Source organism: Monodelphis domestica, chromosome 1 (assembly GCF_027887165.1).
Source record: "Monodelphis domestica isolate mMonDom1 chromosome 1, mMonDom1.pri, whole genome shotgun sequence".
Taxonomy (NCBI): Eukaryota; Metazoa; Chordata; class Mammalia; order Didelphimorphia; family Didelphidae; genus Monodelphis; species Monodelphis domestica.
Window position 1 is genome coordinate 405,204,047 of NC_077227.1, and position 22,155 is coordinate 405,226,201.

General features: G+C 43.4%; 1 protein-coding gene across 10 annotated transcripts in view; it reads left to right on the forward strand.

Annotated features, from left to right (window-relative positions):
* Nucleotides 1–22,155, forward strand: part of SRC (SRC proto-oncogene, non-receptor tyrosine kinase) — a 115,982-nt gene that overhangs the window by 57,980 nt on the left and 35,847 nt on the right. For 8 of the 10 annotated variants that reach the window (XM_007474355.3, XM_056811924.1, XM_056811926.1 and 5 more), the window contains one exon: nucleotides 3,224–3,267. The exons of the other annotated variants lie outside the window; for them this stretch is intronic. In XM_007474355.3, the coding sequence (XP_007474417.2) occupies nucleotides 3,224–3,267 (44 nt within the window). The remainder of the gene's footprint in view (nucleotides 1–3,223; nucleotides 3,268–22,155) is intronic. 10 annotated transcript variants of the gene reach the window in all.

Below are 22,155 nucleotides of genomic sequence, written 5' to 3' on the forward strand. Positions count from 1 at the left end.
TCAGATCTGGCCTCAGACACTTCCTAGCTGTGAGGTCCTGGGTGAGTTACTTAACCCCCATTGCCTAGCCGTTACCACTCTTCTGCTTTGGAAATAATACATAGTATTGATTCTAAAGTGGAAGGTAAGGGTTTAAAAAAATAAAAGATAAACACAAAGGTGGGAGAGGTACTAACAATAGCTGCATATGGAAAGTATATGTAATAATACAAAGGAATCATCTGGTTCTGGGGGAAGAGTGGGATCAGGAAAGTCCTCATGAAGAATGTGGCACCTGAGATGAGCTCTGAAAGGAATTAGCGATTCTAGGATGTGGGGATTAGAAGGGAGAGCATTTCAGAAGCCACAGTTTCAAACCAGAATCCTGAGAAAAGGACAAAGGTAGGAGAACAGGCAACAAACAGCCTCCAAGAAGGGCTTCAGCTCACTGGAAGAGGCAGCCTGGTCTACTAGAAAGGATCATGGACATGGATTCACATCCTACCTGCCACTTACATAGGCAATCAATGATCAGATCATTGACCTCCCTCAGCCTCAGTTTTCTCATCTGTACAGAAGACCTCGCGGTCCATTACTATACTTGAGGGATGAGCCTACTCTGATTTAATACCTTTAGGATCTGAGACCTCATCAAATGAGGGTTCTCTCCAGCTTTTCGATCCTAGGGCAGCATCTGCTGCTAAAGAGGATCACCCGGGATGCTGATAGTTACCCAGTTTATAGGCTGGAACCCACCACCCTTTTGAGGCCAGCCATACTCTCAGAGCTCCTGGGCTTATGGAGACAGCTGTTTGCTGGGGCTGCAGATGCTACTCCCATTTGTCCGACGGTGCCCTTTGAGGGATGTGGGAATCCTTTTCCCCTGTATGCCCTCAGGACATGAGGTCCTGGGAAGTGGGCTTCTAAGGCTGCTGTTGTGGCTGGGATGTCATAACCTTAGTACAGTGGACGTTTGAGTCATGGAGCACAAATGGAACACTTGGATTCTTGAATTTGGTCAGTTTCTGAGTGGCCTTTAGCAGCTCTTCCAATCGGTCCCAAGGGGATACCCAGCAAACCATGGTGTGTCTTTTGTTTTAAGCTTATTAGTCTAGTTTCTCCAAGTAGACTGTAAGCTCCTTGGCAGCAAGCCATGCGGTGTACTCCTGGGAGGCTGCCAGCGTGGCTCCATAGAGAGAGCACTGGCTAGGAGTCAGGGCACAGGAATCCTAATCTCAGCTGTCAGTCTCTGCTATCCTCAACGAAAGGATAGGAGATCTGGATTCTGCTCTATACTCAGCCCTGCTATGTTGGAATATACTTCTGGAATGCTCTCCCTCCTCCCATCTATTTTTAGAATCCTTGGCTTCCTTCAAGACTCAGCTAAACCACTACCTTCTTTCTGGAAGAGACACTTTCTGGTGCTACTTCTAGCCCCTAGACCCTTCCCTCCTAAGATGACTGTCCATCTATATATTTTAGGAATATTTCTTTATGAGTGGGTTATTTCCCAATTAGAAGGTAAGACCCTTGAGGGCAGGAACTGGTTTTTTTTTTTTAAAACCCTCACCTTCCATCTTGGAATCAATGCTGTGTATTGGCTCCAAGGCAGAAGAGTGGTAAGGGCTAGGTAATGGGGATTAAGTGACTTGCCCAGGATCACACAGTTAGGAAGTGTCTGAGGCCAGATTTGAACCCAGGACCTCCCATCTCTAGGCCTGACTCTCAATCCACTGAGCGACCCAGCTGCCACTACAGGAACTATTTTTTTTTGCTTTTTCTCTGTATCCTCAGTGCCTAGCATGGTTTCTGGAATATAGCAGTCAGCTATTAAATACTTGTTAATTAATTATTTCCCCATCTATAAAATTAAAGGGTTGGACTAGATTTTGTAAGTTTGAACTCAGATTTGGGGATTCTTTATTTTACATAGTGCAGAGCACAGAACAGGAACTGATTGATCAGAGTATTGATCAAAGACAGCTAAATCCCAAGGTCTCTCTCTCCCTCCTACCTGTCTCCTGACCCTCAGTTTTTTTTTTCACTTAATGTTTTTCCAATAAAAATGTTTTTGAAATTAAAATTAGATATAACAATTTTTAATTAAAAAATTTTAAATGTTTTTCCTATTAAAAAGTTTTCCTTAGAGAACAATAGAGGGTAAAAGGCACTTACTAGACTTTGAGTCTAATACTGATTAGCAGTGTGACCTAAGGTTAATCATTTAACTTCTCTGAAACTCAGTTTCCTAACTTCTAAAATAGGGATGATAATACCTGCCTCTAAGGAGTAGGGTGAGAAATGTTCTGTGCAAATCTTTTAAAGGGCTCCAGAAATGCATTGAATTTTGCTTATTATGGTTCAAACATCTAGAACAGGAATGAAATTTGATTTCAACCATTTATTTTATAGATGAGAAAACTGAGGCCCAAAAGTGACTTGTCCAAGTTCATACATCTAGGAAACAACAGAATAGAGGTTCTTGACTTTAAAAATAAGTGCTCTCTTCTCTGGGGCCTGTAATGAAGGAGTCCAAATGGAAAGAATGAAGTCCATGCTTGTTAATTTAGGTTATCCCCTTACTGACCAGGCCTTGGAAAGTTGGGCCCAGCTCCCACATTCCTGTCTCTGTAACCAGCAAGCTCCTCCCTCTTCTGCATAGTGGGGATGTGAGAGAATGAGGAGTAGGAACTCAAGTTCCTCTCTCACTTACACTCACATTCCCCCACACCCTCTCATTACAGAGGTCTCATGCTTAAGTTTCAAAAGCCCCTTCCTTACAGCAAGATACCCCTTGTGGAAACAGGGGAATAGAATCACAAGACTACAGAATTTTAAGCAAGATGAGTCTAAAGATCATTTCACAAAACAGGAAACTGAGGTCCACAGAGATTAAGTGACTTGTCAAATTTCACACAGCTAGTTAGTGGCAGGGCCAAGATTCAAATCCATAGCCTCTAAATACCATTATTGGGCCCCAGTAGTAAAATGACTTGTCCCAGGATTGGTTAATAAATATTAAAACCAAGACACACAGTTTGTTGCCTAATGTGGGTGGAAGAGTGGAAAGAACACTGGATCTGGATTTAGAAGAGTTTGTTCCAATTTCAATTTTCCACTTACTTCCTATGTGACTTTGGATTTACCTTCTCTTGGCCTCAGTTTCCCAATATGTAAGTGAGGAGGTTGGACCAGATCAATTCTAAGGTCCCTAACAACTATAAATCTTCTTTATTCCCTCCAGGTCTCCTGATTACAAAACCACCTAAAGAAAGTCTGGATCAGAAGGTAATAACCACAGCTCACCTTTATAGGCTGTTTTACAGCCTTTAAGCATTATTAAACACCTGGAAGAGAGACAAAGCCTAGCTAAGCTCCTGCTCTTTGGGAGGTCACAGATTAGTAACAGCCAAGTCCCTTGGCTCCTAGGAGTGCCCACTCCTGCTAGGCTGCTCTGCAAAAATAATTTTTAAAACATGATCAATAAATTTTGTTCTACTGCACTGACATTTCCCTGTAAATCCCCTTCTCCTCCCAGTCAGTCCTTAGAACAAAAAAAAAAAAAAATAGAGAGGGTTGGGGGAACCAAGCCTGTGAAAGCATATGAAAGTGCCACAAAAATACCTGACGACATTGTTATTACCAGGTGATGGTTACTGTTTTAGGCAAGTAGAGATGGGGATGGGGGAAATGGTGCCTCAGGGAGGAGAGAGGTAAATCTTTAGCTTGGATTAGTAGACAGGACAGAATTCAAGCCCACCCAAGCTTTTCTCTACACTTTTCTCCTTTTGGTGGATGTACATTCTTGGCTCATTAATACGTCTTTCTTCTGGGGGCCTCTGCTGTGCCCCTTTTATCAATGTGGATTCCTTTGGTGGGTGGGTGAATAGCCAGTGACCTCTTTGTGCTTTATTGGAAGGAGGTTGCTTGCAGGGTTGAGAGGGGGTTGGGAGGGGGTAGTTATCCATTTCTTTCTGCTGTCATGGCTTCCCTCTGGCTTATGTGCAGATGGTGCAATGTTAACCCTTTCCTTCCCTCTTCTGCTAATCTGCTTTTCACCTTGCCTTTTGAAAAGGGGAAAATTGAGGTAGTCCCAATCTGAGGTGATGCACAGTTCCTCAGACTGGGTCCCTTAAGGGAGAGTATGCTTTTGGTTTTAGGGTTGTGGCTGTAAATTTTTATTTTTTATTAAAAAACAACAATTTTACTGTTTGTCTTTGGATCAATACCAGGTGTTAGTTCCAAGGCAGAAGAACATTGGGGCTTGTTAAGTGACTTGCCCAAGGTTACATAGCCAGAAGGTGTCTGAGGCTAGATTTGAACCCTGGCCCATCCCTCACTGAGCCACCTAACTTCCCCATGGTTGGAAATTAATTGTGGAGTAAGGAAGAATAGACATTACCCTTCATTCCCTGGGTTGTTTGGAGCAAATAATTTCTTTCTGGGTCACAGTTTTCCCAACTCTAATGAGAGATTTGGACTTGATGGTCTTAATATTGTTGTTTTATTTGGTGTAATGCAGGCCAAGTTGGCCATTCCTACTCTACATTAATGGTAAGGTGTCCTCAAATGAACCAGCATCATGGTGTAGTGAAAAGGGCACTGAACTGAGAGAGGAGAGGGCTGGATTCTGTTTCCCCCTTTGGCACTGTTTGCTGTTAAGCCAGAACAAATCAAGACACTTAGGACCTCATTGTCTGACACCACAATATAGAATAATATTCCCCACCCAGGCAACCTCAGTCAGGTAATTTCATCAAATGGAATAAAGTGCTATCTATAGAAAGATGATCTTACACAGTATGGCATTAAAAACATTGAGTGAATTTGTTTTGTTAAATTGATCGATAAGTATTCATTAAACAAAGCTCCCCATAACCATTAATCCACAGCAATCCTGTCTTCTGTTACCTGATGTGGATGAAAAGTTCAGGCATATTAAAAGTCCAACCTTGACTTGTAAAGAATATAGAATATCATAAATGGAAGGAACCCTCAAACCCAGAACATAGAATTTTACAGCTGGAATGGATCTTAAAACAGAGAACAAAGAATATCAAAGCAGGAATGGACCTAAGCAGACATATACAAGCTAGAATGTAGAACATTTGAACTGGAAGTAAACCTGAAAATTAGACATATGAAGTGACTTGCTCCCAGTCACACAGCTAATGAGAACCTAGGGTGGGATCTGAACTCAAATCTTCTTTTTTTATTTTATTTTTTTTTTTAGACAATATTTTATTTGATCATTTCCAAGAATTATTCATTAGAGACAAAGATAATTTTCTTTTCCTCCCCCCCCCACCTCTCCCATAGCCGATGCGTGATTCCACTGGGTATCACATGTGTTCTTGATTCGAACCCATTTCCATGTTGTTAGTATTTGCATTAGAGTTGAACTCAAGTCTTCTTGGCTTCAGGTCCAGTGCTAAGTCTATCTCCCAAATCACTTCTCTTTTCCTTATGCCAGTCTAGTGCTTCACAGTTTACAAAGCCTTTTCTCACTGAGAAAAAAGAAACAAAAAACTAGTACCCAAGACAGCCACAATGTTACCTTCTCAGCTACTAGAAATCTCCTAAAGCCTTTGTTAACAAGGTATCTCATATGGTAATGATGTTGAACCTGTGGCACAGGTGCCAAAGAAGGCACACAGAGTGTTCTCTGTGGGCAGACACCCCCCCCCCCCGGTCATTACTAGAAAGGCAGAGGGACTCAGGTGGACCTGCTTCCTTCCCCCTCTTCCTGCCTGATGAATTTCTCCCATTACATTTCTGTCCAGCAGCCCAATAGGAGGAGTGTTTCCTCCCTTCTCAATCTGGGGTAATTGAAGTGGAGAAGGAGGGCATGACATGGCACTTAGTCTCTGGTAGGGGGGTTGGCACAGCACTTAGACTGGGGGGTCAGGACCTGGAACTCCATCTCTAAAAGGTTTGCCATCACTAACATGGTTTTGCTATCTTTTTCTCCCTATCATCCTCCCTTGATGCCTTATAAGATAAGAGATAACCCGATCATTCTTTTTTAAAAAGAGGCTGATATTTATATTGTGCTGTGCATGCATCATTTCAGTTGATCTTCATAGAAGCCCAATAAGATGGGTACCATTATTATTCCCATTTTACAAAAGAAGAAACTGAGGCTCAGAAAAGTTAAATTATTTGCTGATTCTCACAACTAGTGAGTATTGAGGTAGGATTTGAATGCAAGCCTAATGCTCTTATTTCCTGATAAAGTCTTATGTTGCTTATCTTGACCCAGGGCTCTTGTAGCCTATGCTAATGCAGTCCAAACTCTGTCAAGTTTTGCCAAGGCAGAGAGGCTTCTTGTATGGCCTTGGTTACTAAACATCCATGTGTTCTTAGTTAGGACCAATCTAAGGAAGGTCATTATCAGATGGACCACAAAGTGATGGCTTTTTTTTTTTGTCAACAGCTACTCATGAAACATTGAATGTGCTAAGACATGATGGGGGTATTTTCCTTGACAAAATCAGAGATCCTTGAAATATATGTTAGTGTCATGCGTTTAGAGCTCAAAAGGACCTTAGAGATCATGCAGTTCAATGCCTCCATTTTGTGGATGAGGAACCTAAGGCCCAGAGAGGTTTTAGTGATTTGTTGGCAGAGCTATCTGGTGCTCTGTCCATTCCTTCCTGTAGTATGCCATTCAATTCAAACATTTATTAAAGAATGGGTATTTTGCTAAGTGCTGAGAATTTGAAGCCAAAAAATGAAATAGTTCCTGCCTTCAAGGTCTCCTACTGCTGCTGGTGTTGGAGGAATACAACATGTAAACAAGTTAGTAAATACAAAATATAAAGAAAGCAATTTAGGAGGAAGAATGTACTAGTAATTGAGAGGTTGGGGGGATTCAGGAAGGTCCCTATATAGGAAGTAGCGTGTATTTATGCTTTGAAGGATGTTAAGGATTCCATGAAGCAGAGCTGAGAAAGAAGTTCATTTTAGATTTGGGGGACCAACTTGTACCTAGGCTTTATGATAGGAGAATGGAAAGTCACCTTTTCCATCCCATAGCTAACAGGCCAGTTTGATTAGTGAGGAGTACAATAAAATGCCTGTTGCATTGAAATAAGACTGCTCTTGTTTCCTGTGTGTAAGTCTTAGCTTCCTAATTAGGCCCTGGGATTCCTGAGGACAAAGCCTGTCTCTTATATGTCTCCCTGTCCCTGTTGCTCTCTCACTCACTTGCGCTCTCTCACTCTTGTTGTCTCTCCCCTTCCTCCTCCCCCTCTCCTGTCTTCTTTCTCTACCTCCTCATCTCTCTTTCTCTCTCCCTGCCTCTCTGTCCCTCTCTTCCCCTCTTACCTATATCATTTTAACAGGTATTAAAGTATACTGGTGGCTTTTATAAACATTTATTTAGTGCATGTTTTGTACAATGCCCTGTGGTGTAGGTACTATGGCAAGCAAAGAGGAATAGAATCGTAATCTCACTCTCATGAAGTTTGCCATCTAGAAGAGGGGACCACAAGGCAACTTCAAAAAAGTAAAATACAAAACTGTACAGAATCCTTTTAGAGAGGAGCAAACCAAATGTTATGTGAAGTCTTAGTGGGAAATAATTGCTCCCAACTATGGGGAACAGGTTAGGCTTTGTGAAAGAGTTAGACCTCAAAACCTGGAAAAGATTAGAATAGTCAGATGTCCAGGGGTAGGAAAGTATAGAGGACCAAGCAAGTACTAAATTCATATTAGAAATGATAGGGCAAAGTGAAGAGAGAGATAAGCCAATTGATTAATCTAGGAAGGGGGAGAGAGAGAGAAAGCCATAGTTAGACCATTGGAAACGTTTTAGAGTGCAATATGGCAAGGACATACAGGCGGCTTGCTTCCTTCACAGAACCTCTCCTCCTTTTCCTTCTCTCACCACAACTCTCTCATTAATTCCCTTGTCAGTCTGTCTGTAGCATACTGTTTTTATCTCAGGCCCCTAGAATTTCCCCTCCTGTCAGGGGCCCCTTGGGAATCAGAGGAAATCATGTGAAATTGAGACTATCTTGAGTGAGGTGGAAAGGAATGTCTCATCATGATTCAGCACCAAGTGAAACTGAGCTCAGTTTCTGTCTTGGTGGGGTGGTGGTGGCAGGAACTTTAAAGAGTAGATAGAGACTTCCCATTGGCCATGAGGGGCAGTGTGATGTAGTTGTAGGAAGAAGGAGCTTAGAGATTAAGCCTAACTGCTTCCCACTAGAGATGTGACATTGACTCAGCAAAATGATGTTATCTCTCTGCCCCTCCGTTTCCTTCTTTTCTAGAATGAGGGTATTACTTCCTATACTGATTTCCTCACAGAATTATTATCAAATATTATATGTGACAATGTCTAGGAATGTTCTATAAAGGGATTGCATTATTCATTTTTTCTTCCATATCTCCCTCTAGATCTTTAATAAAAGGATACAGGGGAGGTATGGGAAGGAGGAGAAGCAGGAGAGTTGAAACTTGACTGCTTGGTTAGTTGCTTCCTCTCTTCTTTTTGAAACTTTCTGGTGGTAATCATTTGTCTGTTACAAATAGCCCAAGAATCTTTTTTTTAATTAAAACATTTTTTTCCCATGGTTACATGATTCATGTTCTCTCCCTCCCCTCTTCTCTCTCCACTCCTGGAGTTGACAAGCAATTCCACTGGGTTATCCATGTATAATCCCTCAAATCCTATTTCCATATAATTCATTTTGGTAATAGTCATCTTTTAAAACCAAAACCCTAAGTCATATGCCCATATACACAAGTGATAAATCATGTTTTCTTCTGCATTTCTACTCCAACGGTTCTTTCTCTAGCTATGGAGAGCATTCATTCTCCTTTATATCTAAATTGTCTTTTTCTGGCTTCCTGTAGGATTTTTTCTTTTGTTTGATAGCTTTGGAATTTGGCAATTACATTCCTGGGAGTTGTCTTTTGGGGGTTTAGTGTAGAAGGTGTTCTGTGAGCTCTGTCAGTGGCTGTATTGCCCCCTTGTTCTAGAATCTCTGGGCAATTTTCTTTGATTATATCTTGTATCACCATGTCCAGTTTGGTGTTTATTTCTGGCTTTTCTGGGAGTCCAATTATTCTTAAATTTTCTCTTCTCCCTCTATTTTCCAGATCTATCACCTTGTCGGTGAGATATTTTATGTTCTCTTCTAATTTCTTGGTGTTTTGGCTTTGCTTTATTAGTTCTTGCTTTAAAGCCTGGTTTTCTTTTACAGTTTGGTCAAACTGGTTTTGTAGATGCGTGAATTTCTTTTGCATTATTTCCCACTTTTCCTCCCAGAGGGCTTCCATCTTTTTGGTCATTTCTGATTCAAATTCTTCATGGGTTTGTGGAGAGTTTCTATTTCCTTTGGAAGATTTTGGAGAATTTTCTTGTATATCTTCTTCTATCTGCTCTGTATTTTGTATTTTGGCTCCATAGAATGTGTCCAAAGTCGCCCCTTTCTTCTTATTTTTCTTGGTATTTTGGGGCTTCTGTGCTTCTGTGGAGTTTGCTGCCATCTCTGAATGTGGAGGATTAGCTTTTCTTATCTCTGTCTGGTGATCAGAGGCTTTAGTCCGGGGCAGATTGTCCCTTCTATGAGCTTTCCCTGGGTTAAACTGAATATGCCTCACTGGAACTGGAATGGAAGGGTCGGACCACGAGGCCACACTCCCCCCCCCCCCCCCCCCCCCCCCCCCCCCCCCCCCCCCCGCTCGCTTTCCAGAAGTTGCCTTCAGAATAGCTGGCCGTGAGGCTGTTTCCTCGGCCTGCGGGGGGATGGGCTGCAGCTAGCCCAAGCTCGAGGGCAAGGACTTTCACTGAGACTTGGATAGCAGGATCCAGCCGGTGAGGCTGTTTTGCCCGCCCTGAGGGTTGCTGTTGTTTCGACCAGCTCTCTGCAGCGGAAGCCCCAGGCAGTAACTTTCACCCGGACTCCGGTAGAAGGCCCTGAGGGTTGTGGTTCGGAGGACTCTGCTCTCTGAGCCTGGCCGGGCTGCGGCTTCCGGGAGCCTTGGACTCTGCGCTCCTACCCCTGAGGTCCGAGGGATCTCGGGTTCTGGCTTTTAAGGGGAGCCGTACCTTTTGAACCGGGTCCAGGTCCAGGAGGAGGGTTCCCAGGGTCTGTGCTGTTGATCGTTTTGAATTTCGGCGCCTTAGGAGCTTATAGTTTGAGATCGGTCGGGAAGGGTTTTCCGGAGATCTGAGCTTTAGCTTTCTCTAAGCCGCCATCTTAACCGGAAGTCGAGAGCATTCATTCTCATAAGTCTCTCAGAATTGTCCTGGATCATTGCATTGCTTTTAATAGCAAAGTCTATTACCTACAAGTAGCCAAAGAATCTTGAAAGATACTGAGAATAGATGGAGCAAGAAGACCTTAGCAAGAGTGGGTTAGCACTTTCCTATTTCTTATTGACCTTTGACTGCAGAACTAAACCTTTCTTCTTTTCTAATGGCTCCCCATTAACTATACATTCTTCCAGGATTTTTTTTAAAGAACAGAATAGAATACAAAAAAAGAGGTCATTGAGCTTGACTTCTTGGGGAAATTTTAGAATAGATTACTGAAGGGATGGTTAGTGAGCATCCAGAAAAGGAAGCAGTGATTACACAGAGCCAGAATGGCTTTCATCCAGAACAGATCATGAAGAGATGAACCTTACTTCCTTTTCTGACAGGGTAAGTAAACTGGCCCATGAGTGAAGTGCTATAGATATATTTACCTAGATTTTTAACATAATGTTTGATAAGCATTTCATGATATTCTTTAAAAGATGTGGAAAGGTTTGAACTAGGTGAAAATTCAATTAGATAATAAAAGTAATAAGCTACTGTTTATATAAAGCACTTTAAAGTATACAAAACATTTTAGAAATACTATTTCATTTTTGTCTCTCACAATAACTCTGGGAGGTAGGTGCTATTATTATACCCATTTTATAGATGAGGAAATTGAGATAGACAGAAGTCAAATCATAAAACTAGTTATTTGGTTGTTGTTGGTAGGATCTGAACTTGGGCCTTCCTAACTCCAGGTCCAGAGTTTTATCTGCTGGGGTACCTAGCTATTAGTTAGATGGATTTAGAACTGTATGAATGAGTAGATTTCAGAGTAGTTGTAATGGTTCAGTGTCAGCTCTAAGCACAGGGAAGTCTGTTCTGAGTTCTCAACTATTTTTTTCCTCCCTGATTATTGATTTGTATTAAGTCATAGGCGATATCCTCTCACCTCTGCAGGTGACACAAAGCTGGAAGGAATAACTGAGTAACACAATTAGGATCTAAAAAGATCATGACAGGCCAGACCATTAAACCGAATCTAATAAGGAGAAATTCAGTGGGGATTCATTTTCACTCATTACTCCTATTCTTGCCCTATGGGGCCAGGCAGAACAAATATAATCTCTTATTCACAGGACAACCATTCAGTTTTTTTAAGTTGAAGGTTTTTTGTTTTTAATCAATGTTACAAATACAGTATAGGAGATGAATGGTTAGATGAAAGTTTGAAAAAGATCTGGAGGTTCTGGTGGCCCACCAACTCAGCAGTCAACAGTATCATAAAGGATACTTAGCTGTTGGGTCATACTGAAAGGTAGAGCTTCCAGGAATAGGGAAGTGATGGTGCTGCTGTGCCTGGTCAGAACACATCTGGACTCTTGTTTCTGTTCTAGGAGACAGTTTAGAAATGACAGTGATAAACTGGAGAGGGCCCAGAGGAGGGCAATCAAGATGGTGAAGGTGCCATGTTATTAAGATCCTTTGAAGGAACTGAAAGGACGGTGTTTAGTCCGGAAAAGCAAAAGCTGAGGGGGTAGGGAGAGGAGGGGAAGTGAATGGCATGCTGACTCTCATGTGGATGAGGGATTAGACTTGTTCCATCTGGTCTGGGAGGACAGAACCAGGAACAATGGGAAGGAATTGCCAAGAGGAAAATTTAGGCTTGAAGTCAGGAAATAATTGCTAATAATTCAAGCTGTCTTAAAGTGGGCAGCACAGGAGGGTATCAAATGGGCTTCCCCTCTCTGGTCGTCTTCTGGCTGAATATGGTAGACCATTTCACAGACATGTTAAAGTGGGGATTACTTTTGGGGTAGGAGTTAGACTGTATGGCCTGTGGCATCCCTTCCAGTTCTGTGACTCTAGACTCTACCTCACTAATGTCTAACTACTATTAGAAACACCATTGTAGTTATGTTACTCCACCTCCCCTCCTTGTACCAGAGCCCCTCGGTTGTTCCTTTAAGAGAAGATAGAAGGAAGCCACTTGGCCTAGAATTGAAGGCCCTCTGAATTCTGGAGTCAAAACAGGAAAACTGAGGCCTTTACTGGAAGAGCCAGAAAAAGAACCTAGAATTTTCTGTCCCTCTGTAATATTGTTTATCATCATGACTGCTTTGGGTAATGAATAAAAAGGTGGACGCAGAATCTAGAAGGCCAATGTTCTAATCCTGCTTCTGACTAACCTTCATATATTCTACACTAGTGGGTCAAAGTCATAGAAATGTGTGTGCCTGTGTGTGTGTATGTATGTGAGAGAGATAGACACAGAGAGAAAGTGAGAGAGAGAGAGAGAACGAGAGACAGAGGGGGGGGAGGGAGAGAGACAGAGAGAGAAAGTGAGAGAGGAAAAGGGAGAGGGAGAGACAGAGAGAGAAAGTGAGAGAGGAGGAGGGAGAGAGATAGATGGAGAGAGGGAGAAACAGAAAGAGAGGGAGAGAGGAAGAGAGAGAGACAGACAGAGAGAGAGAGAGACAGAGAGAGAGGGAGAGAGGAAGAGAGAGAGACAGACAGAGAGAGAGAGAGAGAGAGAGAGAGAGAGAGAGAGAGAGAGAGAGAGAGAGAGAGAGAGAGAGAGAGAGAGAGAGAGAGAGAGAGAGAGAGAGAAAGGAGGTGGGTGGGAAAGAAGAAAGGGCTAGACCAGACTTCAAAATCTCTGTGGGTATATATTGACTCAGAAAGTCACATTTTAACATTATCTATGTTTCTTGTAATTTTATTTTATTTTATTTATTTTTATTTTATTAAATACTTCCTAAATACATTTTAATCTACATCTGGTTCAGTCTACACCCAGGAATACTGTGGGCCACAATTGGCCTGTGAGCTGTGAATTTGACACTTCTGTTCTCCAATTCCTGCCTTTGCCTATTTTTGTGTATTTGCTCCTATTGAGGGCAGAATTTGTTGTCGTTCAGTTGTTTTTGGTTGTGTTTGACTCTTCATAACTCTATTTGGGATTTTCTTGACAAAGATACTGGAGTGGTTTGCCATTTCCTTCTTCAGTTCATTTTACAGATGAGGAAACTGAGGCAAACAGGCCTAAGCAACTTGCCCAGGGTGACATAGCTAGTAAGAGTTTGAGGCCAGATTTTAACTCAGATCTTCCTGACTTCAGGCCCCACGCTCTAGGTAGTATAATGGAAAGAATACTGGAATTGGAGTAAGGAGCCCTGGTTTGATAGCTAATGTTCACTTTGTGACTTTGGGCAGTTTGCTATTAGTCTTACGTTGCTGTTCTCCATTGATAGACAATGTTTCCTCTCTGGAAGTCTCCAAAACTAATGAAATCACAGGCTAAACAATAAAGTTAGCTATCATGGCATTAATAATTTTAATAGTCTCATTATAATATCCTAATTGCAGTTGACTCTGGGCTTTCAAATGTGATTCCAGGAGAACTCTAGATCTTTTCAGGCTGTTGAGGCGTTTGTACTTCCTGAGGATTAGTCTAGCTAAAGCTTGGAGAGCCTCAGAATGAGGGTGGCTACAGTTGGGGAATGTCTCTTGACCTCAACAGCTCTTGGGGGCCACCTGCTAAGTTAAAGGAGGTGGGATCTCTGTTGGGGAAGAGCATTCATGCCAGAAAAATACAGAGCCTTGAAATAAATAGTATTTCACACTTCATATTTATATAATCCTTTATGACTTAGAGCACCTTCCACCCCAACCATGTGGCGAAGCAGAGCAGGGACTGGGGTTTGAAACGGAAATGGAGAGATTTGCCCTCGATCACATAACTGTCTGAATCAAGATTTGAACCCAGGTTTTTCGATGTCAAGTTTAGATTTGCCGCCGTAGCATGTCAATTGGACCACGCTGTTCTTTGTAAAAGCCACGGAAGAGCCCTTCTGATGTGATTGCCCCAGTGAATCACAGTACACCGGGATGATGGAGGTTAATGCTCCCCATGTACTGAATAGAAGTTGAGAGAGAGGATGCTTGTGGGTAGGCACGAGTGCTCCAGGGACGGGGAGCAGTCTGGTTTTCCAGATGGGAGAGTAGAGGTACAGAAGGGCGCAGGCTGAGTGAAACAGATGAATGGGAAACGTGGCTTTTGGACAGACATCTTCAAAGGGTAGGAGCCAGAAGGAAGAAGCCCTCTCCTGGGGTGAGGTAGAAACTGAGATCATAGTTTAAGGAAAATTCCATTTTCATGCTATCTTTCCTCCTGCTCAGAAACTATCTATGACTCCCCATGGTCTACAGGATAGAGTCCAGACTTCGTCTGCCACACAAAGCTTTCCAGAGTGTCTAACCTTCAGCCTCAGCCTTATCCTTCGCTGCCCCTTAAATACTCCCACTTATGCTCATCAAAGTGGTCTCCAAGCCCCTCACTCAGCCTGCCTGTTACTTCCTCTGGATCTTTGCTCACTCTGTTTTGCCCTCACTGGAAACATCTTCGCTCATCACCTACTTAAATCCTTCAGGGACCACTAGGAAACCTTCCCCGATAAGTTGGCCTATTGGAATCTGGAGGTAAAAGAACTCTAGATTGAATCACATGAAGAGGCTGGATGAGGAGATTCTCTCGGGGATTTTCCAGCTCTCTATCCTGTGATCCAGCGAACCCTTTCGGAGGACCTCGAGGCCCCGACTTCTTTGGATAACAGCTTCTGCCGTCTGGTATACCTTCTATTCTATATTGTTTAACATTCCCTGTGCTAGTCAGATTTCCCAGCTAAGCCATTGTTGCCAGGACAAAAGCAGGGGCCAAATCCTGACAACTTTTCCTTTCTAATGACTTCTGGATCCATCCACTGCTTTCGGCCTCTCGGTCATCCCCCCTTGCTCTCAGGCCCTCATTACTTTCTGTCCAACTCAAGTTTTTTTTTGTTTGTTTGTTTGTTTTTTGCAGTGGGATGGAGTGGGTAATAGTGTCAGAGAGTCTTATTTTTTAGGGCTAGAAGGAATCTTAGAGAACATATGGTCCAACCTCCTCATTTTACAGATGGGGAAACTGAGACCCAGGGAAGGAAAATAACTTGACTATAGTGACCCAGCTATCTATCTATTTGTTTGTTTTTTAAGCCCTTACTTTCTGTCTTAGAATCATTACTGTGTATGGTTCTGAGCAGAAGAGTGGTAAGGGCTAGTCAATAGGAGTTAAGTGACTTGCCCAGGGTCACACAGCTAGGAAGTGTCTGAGGCTAGATTTGAACCCAGGACCTCCCATCCCTGGGTCTGACTCTCAATCCACCGAGCCACCCAACTGCTCCCTGACCTAGCTATTTAGAGTCAGAGTCAGGCCTAAAACTCCTGACACCTAGGTCACTTCTTTCCACCCTATCATTCCTGCCTATGGTCTCTCTCCTGCCTTCCTCCTCCCAGTTCCCCACACCAATCCATCCTACAGATGAATCTTTCCAAAGCCCAACTTGGATCACTGCACTCCCTCGTTCAAAAACTCTGTGTGTATCTCCATTGTTTAAAGACCAAAGCTTGAACTCAGTCTGGCATTCAAGGCTCTCTATAGTCTGACCTTGGCATGATTTCACATCATTCCACATAATCTATAATTCCCACCCTTTCCCAGTTTTGTGCATTTCTCATGTTGAAGTCACAGTAGCATAGTGGAAAGAGTATTGGGCTAGGGACGAGGAGCCCTGGGTTTGAGTTTTGGTTCTGACAGCCAGTCACTTCCCCTCTCTCACCGTTTCTTAATCTATTAAATGGGCACAACTGCCCTGGTACTTCCTCATGAGGTTGCTGTTCCTCATCTAAGAAAAGAGGAAACAGTTAGGAAAGGGGAACAAAATTTAGGGTATGTTTGGAGGCCTGGTTCTACGGGAGGTGGAGAAGCTTGTTCCCCTGGTTTGATAGGAGAGGAATGAGGGAAGGAACCAACCTCTAGGTCTCTGACCTTAGGCCATTGGTTACCTACTTTTCTCTGCCATGTTGGATGTTGGATGTTGGATGTTATCCAGTGATTGGCTGTCGAGATGTATCTCTTGGGATGTCAAGGGCTGTGTGTATGTGTGTGTGTGTGTGTGTGTGTGTGTGTGTGTGTGTAGAAGGTCAAACTGGGATTTTCACAACATTTCATCCACTAAGACTACTTTCAGGGCTTTGCCTGGCATCACGACTGACGCTGAACTGTGGTCTTCTAAGGGCTCCTGCTGTAGCCTCCATTTCTCTCTGCCACCTTATACGGTGTGATACATGCCCCTGCTCAAATGTACTTCCTGAGGAACCAACTCATCTGTCACAGGCAACAGATGGTGGGTGAGGTGGGTCTGACTCAGGATCTTTGGCCTCAGGGATCCTTCTGAGAATGAGACAATGTCAGAACTGACTTTGTTTAGAAGGAATTTTAGGACCTAGAAAGTCTAAGATGAAAAGGAACTTAGAATAAAGAAAATGGAATGACAGAGCTAGAAGAGACTTAGAACATGGAATTCATCTCCAGTGATTCATAGCTCAGTGTATTGAGAGTCAGGCCTAGAGACGGGAGGTTCTAGGTTCAAATCTGGCCTCAGACACTTCCCAGCTGTGTGACCCTGGGCAAATCACTTGACCCCCATTGCCTAGCCCTTACCACTCTTCTGCCTTGGAGCCAATACACAGTATTGATTCCAAGATGGAGGTAAGGGTTTACAATAAAAAAAAAAATTTTAAGTACATGGAACACAGAGTGAGGCTATGTACTGTTAGAGCACTTAGTGACTCTGTAGTCTAATCCCTTTATTCTACAGAGAAGGGGATTGCTATTAAGAGGAGAATAAGTCGTATGGTGAACCACCAAAGAGATGAGTCTATAATTTAGGTAATTCTAAGCCCAATCAAGGTCTATTTTTCCCCCTTTTTGCTATGTTATTGCTTCCCCAGGACAATGTGAAACTCGTATTTGCTCAACTATGCCGACTGGTCACCCTTTCTGAAATATCTCCCCACTCTAGTCCATCCTGAACTGTTAAACTGATTTTCCTAAAGCCCAAGCCTGACTGTGTCATCCTTTCATACCCCCTCCCCCCAGTAAACTCAGTGGCTCCCTATGACCGTCAGGATCAAATATAAAATCCTTTGGCACTCAAAACCTCCATAACCTGGCCCCTTTCTACATCTCCAGGCCCCTTAGACCTCACTCCCTGTCTCCTCCCACGCTTTGGGATCCAGTGCCACTGGCCTCCTTGCTGTTCCTTTACACGGGACACTCCATCTCCTGCATTTTTACTGGCCGTCTGCTGTGCCTGGGAGGTTCCCTCTCCCCATTTTTACCTCTTGAATTCCTTCATCTCTCAGCTAAAATTTCACTTTCTTCAAGAAGCTTTCATCGTCTTTAATGCTAGAGCTTTCTCTCCATGATTATCCCTTAGGTACTTGTCTTTTGCCTCCCCCATTAGATTTTAGGCTTCCCAAGAGTAGGAACTGGCTCTTGCTTTCCTCTGTATCTCCAGGGTTTTGTAGGTGCTTAATAAATGCTTGATGACCCAACTCAGCATGCTTCTGTGGCATTCCATATACTTAATGATTTGGGGTTCACCAAAGTCTTGTTTTGTGCACTGTTTCCCTGAATCCAAAGGACCCATGTTTAAGCCCTTTCTCTGCCACTTCATTCCCTTGTGATTCCCTCTCTGGGCCTCAGTTTCCTAATCTGTAAAATGTGAGGCCTGATAGAGGTGACATCAAAGGTACCTTGCAATTTAAAATTTATAATCCTTTGAATCCTATAAGGCCTACTTTCAGAGACTATAGATAAGTGAAAGATGGCTCCTTTTGCAAAGCTGAGCTAATAGGATGGGAAAGTAGGGTGGGGGTCAGACCCACAATTTGGAGCCCAGAGTTCTGATTCAGGTCATTGAATGTGGAGGATTCGTAGACTTGCTTGGGCAGCACCTGGGAGATTGGGAGTCAGGAAAGGAGGCAGCTGAGTGGGTTTCCTCTCATCTATTGGAGGCTCTGCACCTGGCTCCTCTGAGAACTGGGTTGCCAAGAGCTAATGGGCACTTGATGTTTTGGGGGAGTTTCAGGAAACAAGTGAGAACCTGCAGAATGGGCCTGGAGAATGATTTCCCATAGTTTCTTCTCTTCAGCAGTGTCTGAGATTCTTACTGCTGTAGCTCCTTTCTACTCTAAACCTCAAGTATGTTTTCTCAAGGCTTTCTCCTATTTGGAGAAAGAATTTTGGGGACAATTCCAATGTTCTGGAACTCAGAACCAATTCGATGGCTCTGAGTTATATATAATCTCTTTCTGCCCTGGAATCACAGACTGCCAGAGCTGGAGGGCTCTGGACAAGGCCTCTAACCCAATTCTGACCTAAAACAGGAATCTGTGCTATAAAACCTTTAACAAATGGTCATCCAGCCTCTTTCTTCTTCTTCTTCTTTTTTAAACTCTTACCTTCCATCTTGGAATCGATACTGGGTATTTGTTCCAAGGCAGAAGAGCAGTAAGGGCTAGGCAATGGGGGTCAAGTGACTTGCCCAGGGTCACACAGCTGGGAAGTGTCTGAGGCCAGATTTGAACCTAGAACCTCCCATCTCTAGGCCTGACTCTCAATCCGCTACCCATCCAGCCTCTTCTTGAACACTTCTGGAACCAGGGAGCTCATCACCTCTTGAGTCAGCTCAGGCTCCTTTAGTTAGCAGTCATTGTTAGGAAGTTTTCCCCCACACCAAACTGAGATTTTGTCTTCCCTTATTCACCTCTCCTTCAGCTTTGGTCCTGGCTCTGCCCTCCAGGGTCAGGCAGAATGAGTCAACAATACTTCTTTCTCATGCCAGTCATTCAGATATTTGAACTTTGCAATCTGTCTCCTGTTTTCAGCCTCCTCTCTGTCCCCAGTCCCTCTAGTAATCTAACACTGTCCAAAGTGGCTGCTAATGACTGACATCAATCCTCAGATTTGTACCCTCCACACTGCACAGCATCAGACGGTGAAACAACAGTAAGATCTCTCACCTCTGGAGAGTACACAATAGTTTACGGAGTTCTTTGCCATCATTCTCCCAGGTGAGCCTCCTAACAGGTCTGGGAGTCGGGGAGGCCCGGGAACACCCCCATTTTACAGGTGAAGAAACTGAGACTCAGGCTAAATGATCATATAGTCCCTAAAGCAATTGAGAGGGCCAGCCAGGACCAGAACTGAGGTAGGCTCATTCCTCTTTGAGTGTGTTTTCTTTTACCCGGGACGATGGATGAGGCGGCGATCCATCGAAGGAACCGGGGATGTGTTGCCTGGGGAAGATAAGGTGTGGGATGTGGCTTGAAGAGTTTGAGGGACTGTCATGGGGAAGCGGGGTTCGCCTCATTCTGCCTGAGCCAGGAGCGTGAGGGGAAGCTTCAGAGAGGTAGATTTAAACTCTTCCCAAGGACCATCTTGCTCATAATTGGAGATTTCTTAAAGTGGAATGGGCCCCCTTGAGACTGAGCTCCCTGCCAGGAAGCCGGATGACCACTCAGCAGGGACATGGGACAGGCAGGGACTCTGCCAAGGGGCCCTTCTAGCTCTGACTGAGATTCTGGGATTGTGTCCTCTTCCGCTCCCCCTGGAGGCTCCCTCCACCACTGACCCCTTACCCCGTTGGTTTCCTTATAGGAATATATAGAAAAGCAGTCGGTCGAGTGCCGAGTCCTTCCTGTCAGGGAACTCAAAGTCCTTAGAAGACGTTGCCTCACGAATCCATCTGATCCTGATGCTTTTTTCTTAGGGAGTTCATTATAGGTGGTTCAATTTCTTTTTCTAAAATAGGCTTATTTAGATATAGTCTAAGCAGTTTATATTTTTGTAGGTATTCTATTTCACTTACATTGTTCAATTTGTGTACATATAATTGAGCAAATTAACTCCTCATAAAATTGCTTTAATTTAAAAAAAAAAAGAAGAAGAAGATGTTGCCTCAGTCTGTGTGCGGGGAGAGTCCTTTCTCCAGCTCAGAGATAGGGAAGCTGGGACATCCCAGGGGTGTAGGCCTAGGAGCCCTCCCAGGCAGCACTTAGGAGTGAACCAGAGGGAAAGGAGGGACAGTGCACCCCAGCCACTCACTTTTTCTCTCTCTAGGCCTTTGTTTCTTCCTCTGTAAAGTGGAGCTAGTCATATATACAATTATCCCCCACCCCATAAAGTTGTCAGTAGGATGTAGAAATCTTAAAGCATCAAATACATTAAACTCTTATACATTATTCTTCTTATATCACAAGGCAGGGCTGAGGACACAAGCCCGTTGTCCTGCGCCCCGTCTATCTGGGTGAGTTGTCTGTAAGCGTCATACCAGGGTCCGAGACCCAGCAGGTTCACGGAGCTGAGCCAGGTTCATAGAATTGAGAAGACAACAGATATAGAGTGAAGTAGAACCAGGAGAACAATTTATTTGGTAATGACAACACTGAAAAGACAAACACCTCTGAACTCTGGCCAGTACTATAGCTTGGCGGTATCGGCATGCAGAAGCTGTTACATAAAGCTCCTGGAAACCAGGCCAAAGTGTCATTGGGAAATAGATAACAAAATAAATGAAAACAGCAGTAAAACACATTAATATGTTTTTCATGTTCATAGATGGCCCACAGGGATTTTTGTATGATTTAGTGGTACCCGTTTTCTTTTGATATTAAAAAAAAAAACCAATCCTTACCTTCTGAATTAGAATCAATACTCAGAATCTGTTCCAAGGCAGAAGAGCAATAAAGGCAGTTGGGGTTAAGTGACTAGCCTCTACGGCACCCAGCTAGCAAATGTCTGAATCCAGATTTGAACTCAGGATCTCCTGTCTCTAGACTTGGCTCTCTCTATCCATTGAGCCACCGAACTGCCCTTTTATTTGAGTTTGATCCCTGCAGTAACCAACCATGACCCCAGATATCAGATGATGAAACTGTTCCCCACCTCTGAAAACAGTGATGGATTCAAGATCCAGAATGGGACAGACATTTCCATTCATAGCCAGTGGGAGATTTTTTTTTGTTTGCTTGACTTTGCTTATTTGTTATGAGGATTTTCATTTTTTTTTTCAATATGGTGGAGGGAGGAGAGAAGAGGAAAAAAATGTTAAATGATTGTTAATTGAAAATTATTTTAATGGCAAAAAATTACTGGAAGAGAATTTTAAGATTAAACTTAATTTTCTAGATAGGGGATACTAAGGCCCAGAGACAGAAAATTATTTGCTCAAGCTCTCATATGCTGTGAATAATAAAAGTATGTCTCTAGCCCAGCCCTTTGACTCCATCCAAATCTAGCCTTCCTTTTATTGGGCCTTGCCACTTCTGAAATAGAGCTGAGGTTGTTTTAGATCAGCTGGATACTGGCTCTCAAAGCAAGGTAAGCTGCTGGTCAGAGCCCAGAGAGACAAAAATAACTGGAGAGTAAAGGACAGGGAAGGCTTCAGAGGGACGCAGTTGGAAAGCAGGATATCAGTAGTACTGGATGGACAAGAACAAAGCCACAAGGGAGCCTGGTACCCCACAGCCTTGAAGGGACAGAAAAACTGTGTTACTGAGTAGTTAAAAATATTCTTTCTTTTAGTTGAGCAAGAGGGGCCATGACTGATTGGGGAAGAATAATAATTGTCATTTTTAAACTTTATTTTTGGGTCTGGATCTATGAGTTCATCTATGCAGCCCTGGTGTGAAAACTCCCATCATCATTTCAGGTCAGCAACTCGCCTGAAATATACGGGCTTAGAGAGTTGTTTGGTGCCCTGAAAGGCTCCGTAAATTGCCCAGGGCCACACAGTAGGGAAGCATCACAGGTGGGACAAGGACCTTCCCGACTCCCAAGTCCAGCATTTCTTCCAGTACACTGTGAATGGGACAGGAGAATCAGCAACGATTTTCTCAGGTTCAAACTTCTTTACCTGGGACTGAAGGCCCTTCACAATTTGGCACCGCCACACTTTCCTGCTTTATCTTATATTAGTCTCCTCAGGTCCCTTATTCTGTAACCAGAGTGGATGCTTTCCCAGCCACCAGCC